The 18,437-nt window shown below is 28.0% G+C and overlaps 1 protein-coding gene across 5 annotated transcripts in view; it reads left to right on the top strand.

Moving 5' to 3' along the window:
- Positions 1 to 39: 39 nt before the first annotated feature.
- The window catches only part of LOC107168231 (filamin A protein cher), a 121,506-nt gene continuing 103,108 nt past the window's right edge, over positions 40 to 18,437 (top strand). Inside the window, exons 1-3 of one of the 5 annotated variants that reach the window (XM_089216710.1) lie at positions 40 to 237; positions 343 to 420; positions 11,266 to 11,972. In XM_089216710.1, coding sequence (XP_089072836.1) covers positions 11,600 to 11,972 — 373 coding nt within the window. In that variant the 5' untranslated portion in view covers positions 40 to 237; positions 343 to 420; positions 11,266 to 11,599. Of the gene's footprint in view, positions 421 to 11,265; positions 11,973 to 18,437 lie in introns of all 5 variants that reach the window. The other 4 variants (XM_089216711.1, XM_089216709.1, XM_089216712.1 and 1 more) reach the window with 4 other exon arrangements.

The raw sequence follows: 18,437 nt of genomic DNA, 5'->3' as shown, positions 1-18,437 counted from the left end.
ACAAACGTACACGGCCGCTTGTCAGTGTCGCACCAGCAGTAGCTACAGCAACAACAAAAACGACGACGACGGCGACCATCACCAACTCACCGTTCTCGTCCAAAGATTAGGTATCGAAATATCAAAGACCTTCTCAGTCGCAGCGTCGCGTTTTTCCCGCTCATTATTACCGACGACTTTTGTACGACCGCGTCAAAACGGACATCATTATCCAATTAAAACGTATCCGTTTCGTGGGTACTTATATTAAATTTCTATCAAAACTTCAACGGTCGCGATTATAATTCGACGATATATTATATACACTTTTAGAATAATTGTTGCAAAAATATTGTTTCGTAGGGCGCTTTCGACGGCTGCAGCTGCACCGGAGATTCAACCGCTGTCGATCACAGACGGCTCCGCTTGTCTTGCCGATAGGTATGTATATACTATTATGATAATATAGAATATTATGAATATTATGTTATACGAAAATAAGTCAAACTACTCAAACTGAACACTGATTAATTATTGGAAAACGTTGATAACGACAGTGAAATTGATTGGTAATTTACGGGTTTTTGACTTGTAAGTGCAAATCATGGTTAAAAAATGTATATATTAATATATTATAAATTTATAAAGTTTACCAATTATTATATGACGTGCCATTTGATTTACTTGATACGATCAGCAGATTTCATCTCGCTGTACAACTGCACATACTTCTCGCTTATTTTATCATCTTAACCACAGAATTGTACCTATAAATTATAGTATCGTATTAAAGCGTCCTGTGCCTGCAAATAACCGTGAGGTGCATAGCGGCACATCATTTTTCAAATGAAAATCCAAGGGGGTTAATGATATAGCTTTTCGCAGTTTCCTATCTCTAGGTATAAATATGTATATATTATACATACCATAATATCATATTTATATATATACAATTATGATATTTCAGCCTATATTCAATTATTTTATTATTATTTTCTTAAACGTTGAAATTTATAACGAAGTTTTAAAAATATGCACATACTTGTAAATTAAAATTAAAATCCTTCACATTACTTTCGTTGATATACCATCAGAATATATTTCTGAACTCCATTTCCTATTCTATTCATATATCATGAACGAAAGTTATTTATTTTGTCAGGTCAATATTTTACTGCAATACTGCAGTATAACATCACCATAACATATAAATCAGTAGATAACATTATCGGTATACTTAGATTATTTAGATTAACCTATTTATAATCTAAGTATACTGATAATGTTATCTACTGATTTATATGTTATGGTGATGTTATACTGCAATATTGCAGTAAAATATTGACCTGACAAAATAAACAACTTTAGTTTAAATCAATAATTTTTTACGGACTTAGATATAGACAGTTGCACCGTAGGTACAATATAAATTTTTTGTTTTATAATTTTGGTCATATGGTTAACTAGGATCAATTTAAAATTTTTCATTCGTCAGGTCATTCTATTCCAAGTAATGCATCTTGCTATCGATATGAGTCTCGAAAATATTTGCTTGAAAAATAAATCATGAGAAGTGTAGGTTAACTTTTGATTCTTAAACAATATAATTTGGCATTTTATGTTTATAATTACCTATTATCATTATACATAATATTATAAATATATTAATATATATCCACTCGTCATTTTCACACGTGCAGTTAATCGTTATTATCAATGAAAAGGATGTACTTGCGTGTTACGCATTAGGTACCTACTTAACACAGATAAGGAAAAATATATATAAAGAATGTGATAAATATTATATTACGCATTTTAATATGGTATCTATGCGGTTAAGCGTCTAAGGTCTAAATGGTTAACCAATTCTCAGTACCTACATCAATAACACGTGTTTTGATTCATCATATTATAAACAGGAACAGGATGAATTATAAACCTGACAATATCTTAAATAAAAAAACAAGGAATTCACACTGCAAATAAATGGGGAAAATTTAAAACATAGCATGTTGTTTAAAAAATATACGTATATATTTAAAAATAATATCATGTGTCTACTACGAGTATATTAATGGATAAAAATAATCACTCTGTATATGTTATATTTATATTTAATACTTTTTACTTTTACATTCAGCAGTAACCATATCGGTACGAACTGCGAACGTGTTTTCTACCGGAGGAATAATTGCAATATCCATGTATATATATTATATAATTATACATTAATACAGCATACGCGTGTCGCGTACTATAAAATATAAATATACTACGAATTATAACTTCGACCTCGGATCACCAATAATACGAACCATGAATAGGCATATCATGAATTCATGACGAATATACGCTAAATATTGTACACATATGGCATATCTGTTTAGGAATTGTCAAGACGTATTCGCGTCCATTTATGGACAATTATTATATTATTATACACCAAACGCTCTATGGATTTAGTTGACGAGTTTACGCACTGCACATTGCGTCACAGATAATATATTTTCGTTTGGCATATAAATAACATAAACGACATAGTACGTAGTGGTATACATTTAGTTTTTGTGGGATGGGTAAGATGAAGAGTTCTTACCATAATCATTTAAGTAATAAATCAATTTCGTTCATTTTTTCAAATAGTTAATTTAAAACAGCTGGTAAATAAAGTTGTAACTCTACTGTACAGTGTTTAACAAGTAAGTTACTGTAATTAATGGTATTAAATTTGAATTCAATGATATAATATCAATGTATACGAAAAACGATTCTGAGCGGAGACGGTTTATCAGTCTTGGATATTTTTTTAGTTGTATACTATATTAATTATATTTTATTATTTCAAAAAAAAATTTTGGTTTCTATAAAATAAATTCCAAATTAATCAAATAAGATCATTATGTACTTGACTCACTCAGTCGTTGATAGAAGGCATATACAATTTATTATAAAGTATAACTCATCAACGATATTAACTATTGAAATTAGAATATACAGTTTACTCTAGAAATTTCAAGTAAGTACCTACGAATAATATTTTTAAATTACATCAATATAACTAACATCATTTTTATTCTTGGTTATATTATACGTAATTTCATCCACATTTGAACTTAAAATTATATATATTTAAAAAAACTATGTTTGTATAGCTTTTAGATTTTCAGAATTAACTACTTACGTAAAACCTTGTTTTAAATTTTCAATCCTTAACTATGTATAAAAGTTAAACGTCTAATACATTTTTAACAACTAAATTTTCTATTGAATAAATGTTTAATTTAACTTGATTAAAAAAACGTACCTAGGTATTTATTTTTTATATTTTCCAATTGCTATTATATTAACTTATGAGGAACTTTATATTAAAATTTCAACTTTTTTGACTCAATGAATAACATTTTATTGTCATTTATAGAATAAAAAACTATAAACGGAAAATTTTAAATGGCTGTAAATAACTTAAAAATAGTTGAAATATTTGGTGTAAATTTAAAGTTTATATAGATATTCGTTTTTGAATAATTACAAAATTAAAATATCGGTACAAGAGAAATTGAGTGAATATTCAATGTTGTAATTTAATTTGACTTTCCGTTAAACATTTTTTATTTGATAAAAGTAGATGAACTCTTAACTCATGAATAATCTTGTATTGAATTTTCAAACCTTAGATTTAAAAAAATAAACGTTTATGAATTTCTAACCTCAATTGTTTTTTGTTTTGTTTTTCAACAATTTGGCCACCCCAATGCATCAACTAGATTCACTTTTCAACAGAAAAGCCACTGAAGTTGAAAATCAAAGCATTATTTTGACAACTTATCCTGTAAACATACAAAAAAAAAGACACGCACAACATTGTAAAATTAATACATTATGTGATCGCTCCGCTCAAAATCTAATAAAAAAATACACGCATATTGGTAATTCTTAAGATCCTATAATATTACATATTAATATATTGTGTAAAAAATAAAACCCACGTATGTATATTGTTGCAGAGTATCTACAGAGCCTACAGCTATAGATTATAGTAGATTATTAAATTTAATCTACCGAAATCACTATCGGTTAAATAAAAATTTGATTACTAAGATTGCATTAGATGTTCGTTTTTTCTTAATTTTGTCAGTTAGGACTGTGAATATACTATATTTTATAATAACAAACGTACCACTAGAAAGATGTCAGTCGGTTCGTTCAAGGACAGCTTTGTCGAATCCACTCGTCCGATATAGTCCTATTTTTTGCGTTTTTACTAAAGAGAAAACAATCATTGAATTTTTCTTTTTGTCTATAAATAAATCCCTATCCAACGAGTGTTACCATTACTTACAATCCATTTCTGTTTATAAGTTATAGATTTTAGTGATTTGACAAATATTAGTGGCGAGTGTATACAATATAGGTATGCACTATAGGTAGGTATATATTTATAGATATATTTGAGCCCTGGAGAGCCGAAGTGCAATTAACATGTGTTGTTATGAAGCACCACTTCAATGAAACCCATCTATATAACGGTATTATTATATGTTAGTAAATGATTATTAATGATAACTGGTTAATTTAACATTTATGGCGGACCACGGTTATTAAAAATAATAAAAAATATATACTGTTCATTGATTAAACATACATTTGTAAAACTATCTATTACCTATATTAATTAAAGTAACAATTATTAAACTATAAGTCTATAACACGACGCTTAAGAATTACAAATCCACAATTTATATACCTATTCCAAAGATTTTTAACCGTTTAAAAATGAAGAGCACAAGGCAAAAGTAATTTTTGGGCTAAAAATGTTAAAACGTCAGTCTCTAAATTTACCACTTTGTATAATTATAATTTATAATGTATTAATTCAATACTTTCTATGTTTGAATCGCTGGTTATCGTTGCGCATCACTATTGTTATTTTTTACCTTTTTTGTAAGACAGTTACGCACCGTTTGATTTTTGGTTATACGTCGTTTGCGCATCGATCGTTAAAACAGGGGTCGCTAACCTTTTCAAACAAGTGAGCTACATTTGAAATTTTTAGCCCCAGGTGATCGACATCTAGGAGAATTAATGTCTTTAGGAAGAAATTTGTTTTATGATCAAAAAAAAAAAAAAATGTCTATAGACCTCTATAAGCTCCAAAGAATAAATATTTTATTGTTTCTTCATGATGATAATAATAATAATAATAACGATTTAATATATTGATAATACACAAGAAATAGTAAAAAAAATTTTATAAATGTGATATTGTTATTTAAATAATGTGATTTTATAAATTTATTAATGTGATACCTGGCATTGGTTTCCTGCAAGTTTTTTATTACGCGATCGACTGATAATGGTAAAATTAATTTTTATAACGATCGACATATATTCCTAGAAAGATCGACCAGTCGATCGTGATCAACTGGATGGCCACCCCTGATTTAAAAAGTAAAATCTTAAAAAAGGTATAATTTGCGAATCAATATTATTTAACAATAAAACTGCAAAAAGGTGTAAAAAAAAGGTGCATACCCAAAAGCACAAGTTGTTTTCTAACTATTACTTTAATTTTAAAATTTGCACATCTCTAAATTTATTCTCGTAAGTTTGTAAAAATAATGGGACATATTACAATATACCAAGTATTGATTTACAACATTCTTTTTATCATATTAATAATTTTTACTCAAATTATATATTGTATACTAAATTTGTATTATGATATAAAACTATTGCTGTAACGTGCCTAATTGAACACAATTTATGTATCTTTATTATTTTTAAAATTAAAAATCTTAAATTATTAATTATCTATATAATATTATATTTATATAAAAATTTAAATTATGACAACAACTCAATAAAATTAATCTAATTTATTTTAACTGTTTGTATTTATTTATTATATATGACTTATGACAATCATTGAATTTTTAATCAAAAATTAATTTTTATATCCATTGTTCAGAATGCTGATGCGCATAATATGATGTACGAGATATTTTGGCGCAGGTAAACGGGCAATGCGCAAATGATATACCTACGGCCGTTTGAATACAGCTTTGTTATGTTACGGTAACGAAATACAGTTATAAATAAAATTATAGACGGTCAACACTTATCGTTCATCATTCGTGTGGGATATATTTTTGTTAACGCTCACATATTAATTAATCACCGAATATATTATGGGAATCGAATGTTTTATTTAAAACAATATAAAATATGCCTTTATAAGTATCCTTGTTTACACAATATGGTTGCTGTTTGTTTAACACATGTTTATGCTAAAGTGATTTAACGCATTAAATATTTGTAAAACTAAAAAAATATATCAATAAAAATAGTGATAGGTTTTGTCTATATATCTTTTAGAATCTGCTGTGTCGAACGTCGTGTTTATGTTCTATTTAGGAATATAATTGTATTTACATTTTTTTTAACGGACATTTATATTGACCACCGGGTAAGGTGTACCTATATTATATGAGAAGGCATTTCACGGCCTAGATGTGTGTTATGAGTTATACGAACACGATTATTAAAATTTATTATTCCAGTCATTTTTTCGGTCTATAATACACAAAAATAATTGAAAACTTTGGATTTATAAGTTAATTCAATCAGACTCTACAATTTATGTTATTTAATTTCAATGTTAAACATTAGCGACTGACGTAAAGTTCGTTCAGGTATAGTTTAATAGACGCAAATTTTTTCAGCTAGTAGTTGATTCGTTGCCACGTGTTCCCTGAGCAAATAAAATTAAAACGCGAAAAACGAATGCAAAAAAAATCCAAGAAGTGCTATAGGAAAGGACACTACGTTAAAAAAATATAGGCGTAGTGTATTCGATATTCGTCAAAGTTAATTTATTGTTATCAACTACTGAAAAAGAATCTAGTGTCGGCAAAAATAGGTGTTCCAAATTTAAAAAATAAAATACTGCGTTATATAATATGAGCGTATAACAAAGTAGTGTCAACGATTTGAAACTTTGCCAATACTCGCATTACCTTAACCTTCTATATGTCTCCCGAAATCTTGATTTCAGATTCATGAATGCCCGTTCTCCTGAAACAAAATGACAACATATGTTCAATGTTCGTCATTTTGAAAGCGTGAATCACAACATTTTTAATTTATTGTATTCGTAAATATAAGTTTATTTTTTTGTATGTTTACATTCGTGAATTTAATATTCATTCGATTTTTAGTCGTTAATATCCGTTATAATGGTAGAATTTTTTTTTTTAATGAATTAGTATTAACATTGCAAATTATACAAGTGCTAATTGCATTTCAAACAAAAAATTAAAAATTAATTTAAACAAATTTACGAATAATTTTATGCAATAATATAAGTTTAAAACTATAGAATTACATTATTCTTACCTATAAAAATATCAATATTTTGGAATACTATTATTTTAGTTGAAATTCTAATATTATTTCGTTAAAACCAATGGCCCCTCAAATGATAAAGGTCATAGATGTCACTTCGTGTATGTTAGACGTATCTATACGACTATACGATACTGGTTAAAATATATTCATCGTAACAACTGGGTTAAAAATTAAAAACAAAACAAAATTTATGTCCTAGAATTTAACTAGGCAAATAAAATGTTCGTATAGTTAATGATTTTACGAATTATTTATTCTTAAAGTAATTAAAAATTTGAAAAACTTGAACTAGAATTGGATCGGTTTTAAGGAGTTGAGTATAGATAATTCTACGTGCGTGTGTGCGTAATGCGCGTGATGGGCTTTTGTGCTTGTAAAGGACAGACTTCTATAAATTAGAAATGTAGTATAAAAATATAAGGAAGGATGTAAATGTTAAAAACAAACAAGAAAAACTTAGTTTACTCATAGAGTAATTAATTATTCTATGAGTTTATCACATACCTGTTTATAGTTAATATATTATGTTTGAAATGTTTGCAGATAGATAAGAAATTTGAAACCAAACCACTTCAAAATGGTTACATAATGATAATTATATGGTTTCATTTCGTTACCTGACTTTATAATTTATGATAAGTGATACTAATAATATGATCATTTTATATTTAAAACATAGAAAACACATAAATCCAATTTTTTAGGGTTTGTATTTCTATAAATAATTAACAATATCAGAAGTAACTATAGTGTCCCGAAACTACATTCGTGCACTTTGTGTTTAATGTACTGACAATGTACCACATTCCATATTAAAATTATTATTATATCGTATAATTGTTTAAGATACAAGTTCTGTATTATAACAGAGGTGCAAATAAAAATATTAGTTGATTTGAGGAGGGTAAAAAAAGATTATATCAGGACAAGTTCACAAAAAATTGGCATGAAGGAACAATAATTAAAAAACTGAATGAACCCAGATCCTATTTAATGGAAGACAAATGTGACAGGTCATAAAGGAGGAATATCAGCTTTCTAAAGAAACTAAGAATAGGTAGACAGAACAATATAGATGGTGAAAAAGAAGAGTCTTGTGAGTCGAGTATTATAGAAAATTACAACAAAATGTCTAGACAATCAAATCAAAAAGAATATAAAACCAGGATAGATAAAAGGAAATCAAACCTAAAAAATTAGACTTATAAGATTATGGTTACGTCCTAACTTAATTAATTTAAACATAAAAAAATGTTATGTGCATATTATCATTCACTATTAAGTTTTCTTTGTACTATCTTAATATTCAGCGACGGTCGTCGCTGGTGCAGGTCGTGGTGAGGAATAAACGGTGAAGCTCATTCTACATGCGCGAAACGGTCCCGTTCTTTCGTGAGATAGACTATAGTGATGTACAAAACATTCTGTGCATCCCATGGATTTACCCTATTTTAATCCCTATTAAAGATTTTTTACACATTCATTATAAAGGCCCAACATTTTTAACTTTGTAAAAGCTTTTTACAAATTTTTAATATTTAGCTTTTTAAAAAAATTTTAAAAATGTACCTCATAACAAATTGGTAATTTTTGTATAATCAATAGCAACCCTATAATTAACAAAAATATGAATAAATATATACTATCCATGGGATAGTGTATTTTTTTGATAAAAAAAAATTAAATCGGTTAAGTATAGTTCCAGATATTTATTTATTATTATTATTAATTACCCGAACAAATATATAATTTTGAGATTCTTCAATTTATTATTATAGACTGTGACTTTAATAGAAAATCATTCTAAAATGAACAGGATCAAGACGTATTTTGTGAAATCCACTGGATGTCGCCAGCAATATGTGTAAAAATATATTTTGTTCTAACCTGACCATGAAAAAATAAAATTTGTGACATAAATTCACCTAGTTTCGATTATATGATTATAATTTTAAAATAAACAGATAGATTTCTTTTCGTAGAACGTATAGGTTGTATGAATGTAATAATTTAGTAAAACTACTTTAAAGTTTAAAAAGGTAATTAAAAAAAGTATTGAATCAGAGATGTCTTCATGTCTTCACCTGCTCACAATACTGTCTATATTATTAGGATCAAAGTTTGCAGGTTAGGTAGAAATTACAAGTTATAAGACGCGTCGTCCACACAATTTTAAAAAGTAATCATATGGAAAATAAAATTCAAACAATTTCAAAGATTAAAAACGAATTAGCCTTAAAAAAAAAAAATATTCACTTCTCGTAGAGTTTGATCTTTTATTGGTTTTTGAAAGTGTACCTAAAGCATTGCCTTTCTTATTGAATTCCAATATTTGAATTAACTTTCAGCAATGCTAGAAAAATATATTTTAAAATACTAAAGAATGAGTGATGCATACATTGACATTTATTACAGCATTTAATTATTTTTTCTCAATTATATTTAAGTGGTTTAGTTGTAGAGAAAAATAATGATATTTTTTATTAGAGTTTTTTTATTTGATGCGGGGAAACTGGTTAGAATTCTTAAAGGTCCACCAATGGTATGTTGTGTCGAATCTATGTCATAAATATGACAATGTGAGTATGAAGATGTCAAATTCCAACCCTCGTCGGCAGTTTACATCATATCAACTGACGAATAGCGTGTCAATATGTAATTTATTGACGCTCAATAAGTAATATTTTTGTGTACATAATTAGTATAGTTCCCCACGTCCTAAACCATTATTTTGGAATGTCTCACAATACATCACACCATAATTATATGTATAAAATGATTGCCAAACTTTTTATTTTTGTAAATGTACTTTTAAAGTTTTAAAAGACATATTAAAACAATAATATCGTTATGACTGCTTAGAAAGCATACACTTATCTATAGGCTTTAATATAAACGAAGCAAGTGATATATCAAGCATATTATAGCAAACAAACTATCAAAAATACATTTTACATACATACAGGGTTAAATATTAATGTAGATATTTTATAAAACATTATTAATTTTATTTTATTACATTTTGTAACATATAACAAATTTTATTTACATATTATTATTAGATATAGACTTTCGATACACTTTATATTGCTGTTCTATAACATGTCATGGAAATAACAAAAACAATATAATAAAATAATAACAATAAATTATATAATAAAAAACAGAGGGATTACTTTAAAAAAAATGTATTTATTTATAGGTAATAATAATCAAAATTTTTCACCAAATGAAATTATGATAGTATTATAGTATATAGTATATAGTATATATATATATATATATATATATATGTATATATATAGTATATATATATATATATATTATATAGTGTATATAGTATATATATAATTATGATTATTTTTCAAATATTTCAATGTTTAAAATAACTTTTCAAACCAATTCGTGAAACAGCTAGGTATAATGGGTTAAAATGTTTTCAATGAACAAATAAAATGACTTAGAAAATAACAAATTTTCCTATTTTGTAAATTACTGGATGTCTAGAAAATTCCAATTTCAGACTCACTCCGTCCCAGAATAAATAACCTATGTTTCATGTATACTTGAATCAAATTAAACAGTTTTTATTTGGTATTTCTTTTGAATTTTGATTTTTTTTTAAATTTATATAAAGAATTTTATGGTTTTTAAGGCGTTTAACATTAAAATACGATTTTTAATAACTTTAATCTAAGATTTTGGACTTAAAAAGTAACTTTGTAGGTTTTCACCGAATCGAGTGTTATTAATCAAACAGATCCGATATTTTTTGGTTCAAACCTTTTTTTTAAATTTGACGTTTTTACTGGTTTTTTAATGTGTTTCATTATATACCTAGCTCTATTTAATTATAATTAATTTTGGTCATATTTCCAGGTACACTGCATAGATACCAGTAGAGAGCACGATTCGTGCAGTCCGACGACGACGACGACGATCACCTCCAACGTCGCCGACTTCCGACCAGCCAACGAAACAAACGTCCGTTGATGTGGTTTTTTAAACATAATAATAATAATAATAATAATAATAATATAATATAATATTATTGTATACACCTATCTATATTATATTATTATTATTTTTTGTGTCGTGCGTCGAAACTCGTAATCGCATTGTACACACGCACAGGCGCGCGCGTACACCCGCACACCGAACACCGAACACCGATACACTAGCGCACGCGCACGCACACACACGCGAAACCGGTATGTCAGCTGTGGCGGCGGTGGCGGCGGCGGCGACCGCGACAGACGATCCGGACGGATACGAAGCCGGCAGTCAGGAGGACGACATGGGAGCCGCCGAACGGGATTTGGCTGAGGACGCTCGCTGGAAGCTCATCCAGCAGAACACGTTCACACGATGGGCCAACGAACACCTAAAGACGGCCGGCAAGGCCATTGGCAACCTGGAAACGGACTTGGGCGACGGGCTCCGATTGATCGCCCTCATCGAGGTGCTCAGCGGCAAGCGGTTGCCCAAGCACAATAAGCGGCCCACATTCCGGTCGCAGAAACTGGAGAACGTGTCCGTGGCGCTCAAGTTCCTCGACGACGAGAACATAAAGCTGGTCAACATCGGTATGTACACTGACACGACAATAATAATAATTAAGTACTATAGTCTATAATATAATATAATAATATTTGAATTTACCGAATTTGGTGGTACGGCTTAACATAGAAATTTATAATAGTCCGAAGTTCGCAGTGAAACTGTTTTGTGTAAATATAAGTTATATTATAATTATCAGTTACACTACACTGCTGAATACTTTATCGTAACTGATATTATTATTATTATTATTATTATACTAAACTACCCCGCGTAAATATCAGAATATTATTATTATTTTGATATAGGTACCTATCGTGGTACATATTTAGACAGATACAACGACGATAATGTCAGTATATTATTATAGATATAAAATATATGGTAATGTTATAGGTATGTTCGTTTACTTGAATTTATATTTTTAGTCGTCGGGTTAAGTACCTAGGTGCGTGGTGAAGTATATTATTTTATTAAACACATATTTTGTCTTGTTTTATACCTACTTACGAATTGTACGGTACGCGTACGGGATATTGGTGATATTGTTTCGATGCATAGAAACAATGGGATTCTAGTTTATCGTCTGGGAAACCATTTCGTATTGTCAACCAATCTTGTACAGAAAACCATAACTAGTAGATGGTATTATTACCTAGCCGGATAGTGTAAATATCCTAAATAATTTTTTTCAAAAATTCGGAGATATTGATTATAATTATAAAACTATTCTACCTGTATACAAATAGAATATTTAAAATAAAATCACCTTTCGTTTTAATTCTATAACATAAAATTTGATATTATTATTATACATTATAGCGAATAGCGAAAAGCTCGTAAAATCCCTATAGATTAATATTTTTTAATATAGGTACAACAAAATAATAAGAATTATTATTTATCATTAATGTATACAATTTTTTTAAAGGATTACTAAAAAAATACATTGTACAACCATTACAAAGTTGGACCGTTCAGAATCTCAAACATATTTACCGATATGTTAATACCTAAGCAGTAAGCACTTATTACAAACGGTTTTGTAAAAAAAGTCCCACGATCTCGGTAACATCCCATTATTAAACATAAACAATGTCGAGGGCTGCTTGATGCCTGATTTTATAATTGTGTATAATAATATAAATGTATAAATATTTATATTAGGATGGTCTTATACTCTTATGTAATAAAACTTAATTTATTTGCTTATATACGATCTGATAAAAACTAAAATTAATCCAAGATAGGTAACAAGTGCTGCTCTCCTTAAAAATGCGTCGAAGTATTTTACTATATATTATATTTCACTATATTACTAATATTTTACACTTACTACATTATGCCCTTTCGGGATATAAGATTATATGTTGCAAGTGAATTAAAAACAATTTTTATTTAATTTTTATAATTACTGCTTTTTATATTTAATTGAAATAAATCGTATAGAAAAGATTTTCGTACCTGTGTAATACAGTTACGATTAATAATCACAGAATATGTCAAAAAAAATAATTCCATTGAGCAAATAGTTTATTTTTTATACATTAGACATTTTAGGAAATTATTTCAAATTTCGAATGTTATGTGTTCTTGTTCAATAAGAACTTGTGTAAAACATTTAAAATCATACTACTAATTATTGGTCTTTGTTTATTTATAAGGCATATAATATTGTTTTATGCCTTCTCAATATTCTACTATCGTAAAATATAAGGTAGATATATCAATAAAAATGCATTATTTTTATTTTTTTATGATATCGAAATAGCAAGTTATAACATATGATTTAAAAATTACCTCAAATTAATCCCAACACACGCTAACCTGACAAATATAAAACAACAAGCAAAAATAAGTAACTCTAATTTTCAAGTTTTCATTCACATTGTAATAATATGAATCGTATTTTATGCTTATCTAGCATAATAATATACAATATACCGTTGACCAGAAAATATGCAAATGTGTACCAAAGTCCTTGCTCTAATTAATAACATAAGTGAATACACGTATACATTTGTTTGTACACCAGTGTATATATATTAATAGATACACGTATTTTAATGTTAATGAGTATACTAACCATGCCATCACCTATTTTATTTTTCAAAAAATCTATACCCAGTCTACGAGGTTTTAAAATAATATAATCATATGCCATCAGCCCGATGAATTACTTTTAGATTCCGCAGGTCGATTAAGATCGTTTTATAAACCAATGGTGTCAAATGTTTAACCTTGTTTAAATAACTAATCTTTGTTTTTATTTTTATGTATATGCATTGTCAAATATGCTTTTTAAATTTATTGATTGAATTCAATAATGGTATTTTATCTGCAATATCATTAAATACACATTTATCGTTTTAATCAAGAGTTCGAATATTGTTTTTATTTAACAAACCATAATATATAGGTATATAATATATTATTATACCTACTTTAAGCGGTGCATTATGTTTTTCCTAGTCATTTAAAATCATAAAGTGTGTGGGTTTTACAGGGTGTGATTTTATGAACTCCAGACAATGGTTATCATAGTTGACTTTCGTGTCTTTACTATATTATTAACTCATAAAAAAAATTTAATTTTCACCTCTTTTATTTCCTTGATAATGTTTTTTTTTTTTTTTTTTTTTTATGAAGATAATAAATTCTTAGTATACCTATTCTATTTGTTATTTCATATCTCAAAATTGTCCGAATGCTGACGTAACTGCAGTGCTATAATTATAATTGCTTAATTATTGATATAGTTTTTTTTTTTAGAAGTATTTAAAAAGTTTACAGAAGACGTGTGAAGCGACCGTATGGAATATTTTGCAGCCATGCTGTACTACTCCAAATATTTAAAGTCTAAACTTTCTTATCTCAGTACCTAATAACCTATCGTTTTCTAAACAATTATCGCAATATTATTCGTTTAATATTCCTACGTTGACATTATTTTTTTTGAAAAGCCTTCTGATACAGAAGTGTTATCTGCAAACTTATATAAAACACAAAAAAATATGGTGGTTGTTTTGTTTTCTAAAAAATCATCCTGAACAAATGATAAACCGTATTAAAACTTAAGTGTTAAAAAATATGTCACGTGACACACTCACACACTACAATAATCAATAATCAATGAACAAAATAATATGTAGGTATCGTTTTTATTATTCAATATTTTTACTTTAAAGCAGTATATACTTTCAGGGATATATGCGGCATAATATACGAAAAATTACAACTATAGGAAAGATCACTTTCCAAGTGTGCTAGATTTCTAAACTTATTTTAATACGATTAACTATATTTTCAAATACATTTTAAATAGAATTAAGCAACCCTAATATTTCGGTAGTTTTTTTCGATGGTATGAATTTATAGATTATACTCTTATGCAATATGTAATCACATTGATATAGAGAATCGTAACTATTTTCTGATAAGTATAGACGAACAGACGCCACGGGGATATAAGGTGTTCGAAATGTTTTATGTTTAGAAACTTAAAATGATTGAATGTAAAACACTAAGTAGCTAAGGCGTGTTTCTGTAGGATTTGACAAGTTGGCAGGCTTACACTGAAAATGCGTTTAGATAGGTAGGTAGGTACCAATATGTTTTCTATAGATATGATCAGTTTTTACCCTCAAAGTCTTGCCATGGCATAATATATTGGGTGGTACCCATATTATTATAAAGCACTTCACTCTAAAATATTTTGTGGAAATGAATCGATAACGAACAGCTATTAAAATTTAACTTGTAAACCGCCGTTATCGTACCTATATCACTTACTATAATATATGATGGTTGTTATTATAGTACACATACGTAGGTAGTTTACGTCAAGTTTGTTTAGTTTTTAAGGTATATTTTTACGATGTCATATAAAAAAAAACCATCCAGTGTACAAACATCGATGTTTGGTTTGTATAATGCTCTCGACTTGATATGCCCTCTGCATATATGTACAAGTTGTATACAGTCGATACTCAAGGAGGTTAGGTATCAGCAGTACTGATATTCTGTGGTAGGTCGCAAATAAATATTTGCTTTTTTCGTTAGGTCCATTGCAGGAGAGAATGTCACGTAGTAAATGCCACGATAATAAATAATAATGCACAAATATTAAAATAAAATATCCATTTTAGTTAGTTATAATTATGTTTTATAATTTTATATTATGCATTAAACGTTTTTACCTACTTTACACTATCCGGTGTGGTGTAGGTCGTCGTTCGAAGGTTTTTTTATTTTAACCACTTTTTTGGCACACGCTGTCATTATATTAATGACAATGTGTTATACCTTGTAAATATAATTTTTATTATAATATTTTTATTTGATACTATTATTGCAGTTTTCAAATAAAAATACCACATGCCATTTACTATACCTATACCTATATTTATAGGTATTATTATTGTTATCATAGGTACAGTTAATATTATAATTTATAATGCATGCAAATATCACGTTGTTATAAAACATTGAAATGTAAAAAGATAAAATCACAATACTATAGTTGTATACATTTAGAACGTTTCGATGTTTGAAATTTTGCATTGTCAGTTTGGTAAGTTGCTTACGATTTCTTTGTAGATCGGTGATCGCCGCGTACATAAAAGTAAGTCCGTAAGGTACATATTATTCATTATTATTCTTTCCATATGATTATAATACGATGTGAATCTTATGATATTATTATTATTATTATTATTATTAAGGATACAATTACAATACTCGTCGTTTAACATCTGCAGGTGCAAGTTGGATATCTGACGATCCGCGACAGCGCGGCGGCGACTCGATCGCATACAATGTTTATGCGATAATTATAATATCTTCTATTTGTTTTTTGTAATGACACTCAAAATATTGTAGGTACCTGTCTGTAATCCATATACCGCAGGTTGATCCGTTTCAATCAATGAAGCTAACATTTTTTTAGAAAAATATTATATTTTTGAGTATCAAACTGGTAACATAATATATTATAATATTATATTATACTATAATATAGGCAAACCAAAATTAAAAGCTAAAAAAATACTACATATTAAATTTAAATTGTATTATGTCAATCGTGAAACTTGCCTAAAATTAATTACCAACTAAATGCATTTAACGATGCTTCTCCCCTCTTAATTCTGATATTCGCAGGACATATAGATTAGATATATAGGTTCGGCATATTATAAATGATATGTAGGTATCCACTCTAACACACAAATACACAATAATTTAGAAAAATGTTTAGGTATCTACGTGGCTATATGTATATTAATATAGTTCATTAAAACATATTAATCCTTCACTCATATTAATACACGTAGAGATATAGGACATATTATTATTATTATAACACAAATAATATTATTTATCTCATCATTTGGTTTCTTGATTTAATTCTTTCGGCCCCCTAAAATTCACATCGCTCGTTTGACATTTACATAACAAGCACCATAGCTGTTGTAAGTGTATTTCATAATATTATGTATCAAAGCTATTCGTTATTTACGACCTCCGAATATTATAATAAAGTACCTATTTTTATTTTCTAATTTTAGCGCATTATATTTTTACCCGAATTCCAAATAAATGTCACCAGCAACCAGCATTAAATGATAAAAAAAATAGTCAGTGCAGTGCCTGTAAGCCCGCCCCAGAGTAGGTGGTCGCCATTTCTTATTTTCACTTTTTCAAGTTTATTTAAAAAACGTTCAAGATCTCATGATTTATACTTCATACGATTAGCTTAAAATTATGACGTATTACTCATAGTAATATTTTTACGCTTGCAACCATATTATTATTGTTTGGAAAGATATAAGTACACGACACAATGAAACTATATTATGTAAAAATAACCAAATTCTAATAAAAGACTTAATAGATTTTGATACACCTTCTTGACCTTGAATCGTTGAATCTAATAAAAATAATATGTTGGTATCTACTATAGTAGTAGGTTACTTAGGTTAGTACCAACACTCGTCCACGGTGGTAAATAATTGTCATATTGATGGCACATTTTAATAATTTTATAGTTTATATAGTATATTATGTTATATAGTGTATATAACAGTTATATAAAGATATTATCATGTTAACATTTTTTACAAATTTTTCATAATAATAAAATAAACGATATAAAGATTCAATATATTATTAGTATAACATACCTATGGTCGTACATAGCATAATAATAATATTATTTTATTGTAACAATTTATACCAACGATCCACCTGATGAATGCCTTTTATATTATTTGTTTTTTGGATTGACTCTCATTCAAATAACATTTAGGCGTATAATTATCACTATAATACCTATGCATTGTGAATTCTTGGAAGTTAAATAATTTGTAGTCACCGTGACGAATACACGCTCCCGGCATCCGACCGTGGTGGTTGAAGCAAATAGTTGGTAGGGGTAGGAACATAATATACTTAGGTATAAGTCATATGCCTAACCTTCGATTACCAATGCT

The sequence above is a fragment of the Diuraphis noxia genome, unplaced genomic scaffold (assembly GCF_037042655.1).
Source record: "Diuraphis noxia isolate RWA-SAM2 unplaced genomic scaffold, SU_Dnox_SAM2 contig0001, whole genome shotgun sequence".
NCBI classification, from domain to species: Eukaryota; Metazoa; Arthropoda; class Insecta; order Hemiptera; family Aphididae; genus Diuraphis; species Diuraphis noxia.
This window is presented reverse-complemented; position numbering and strand designations above follow the sequence as displayed.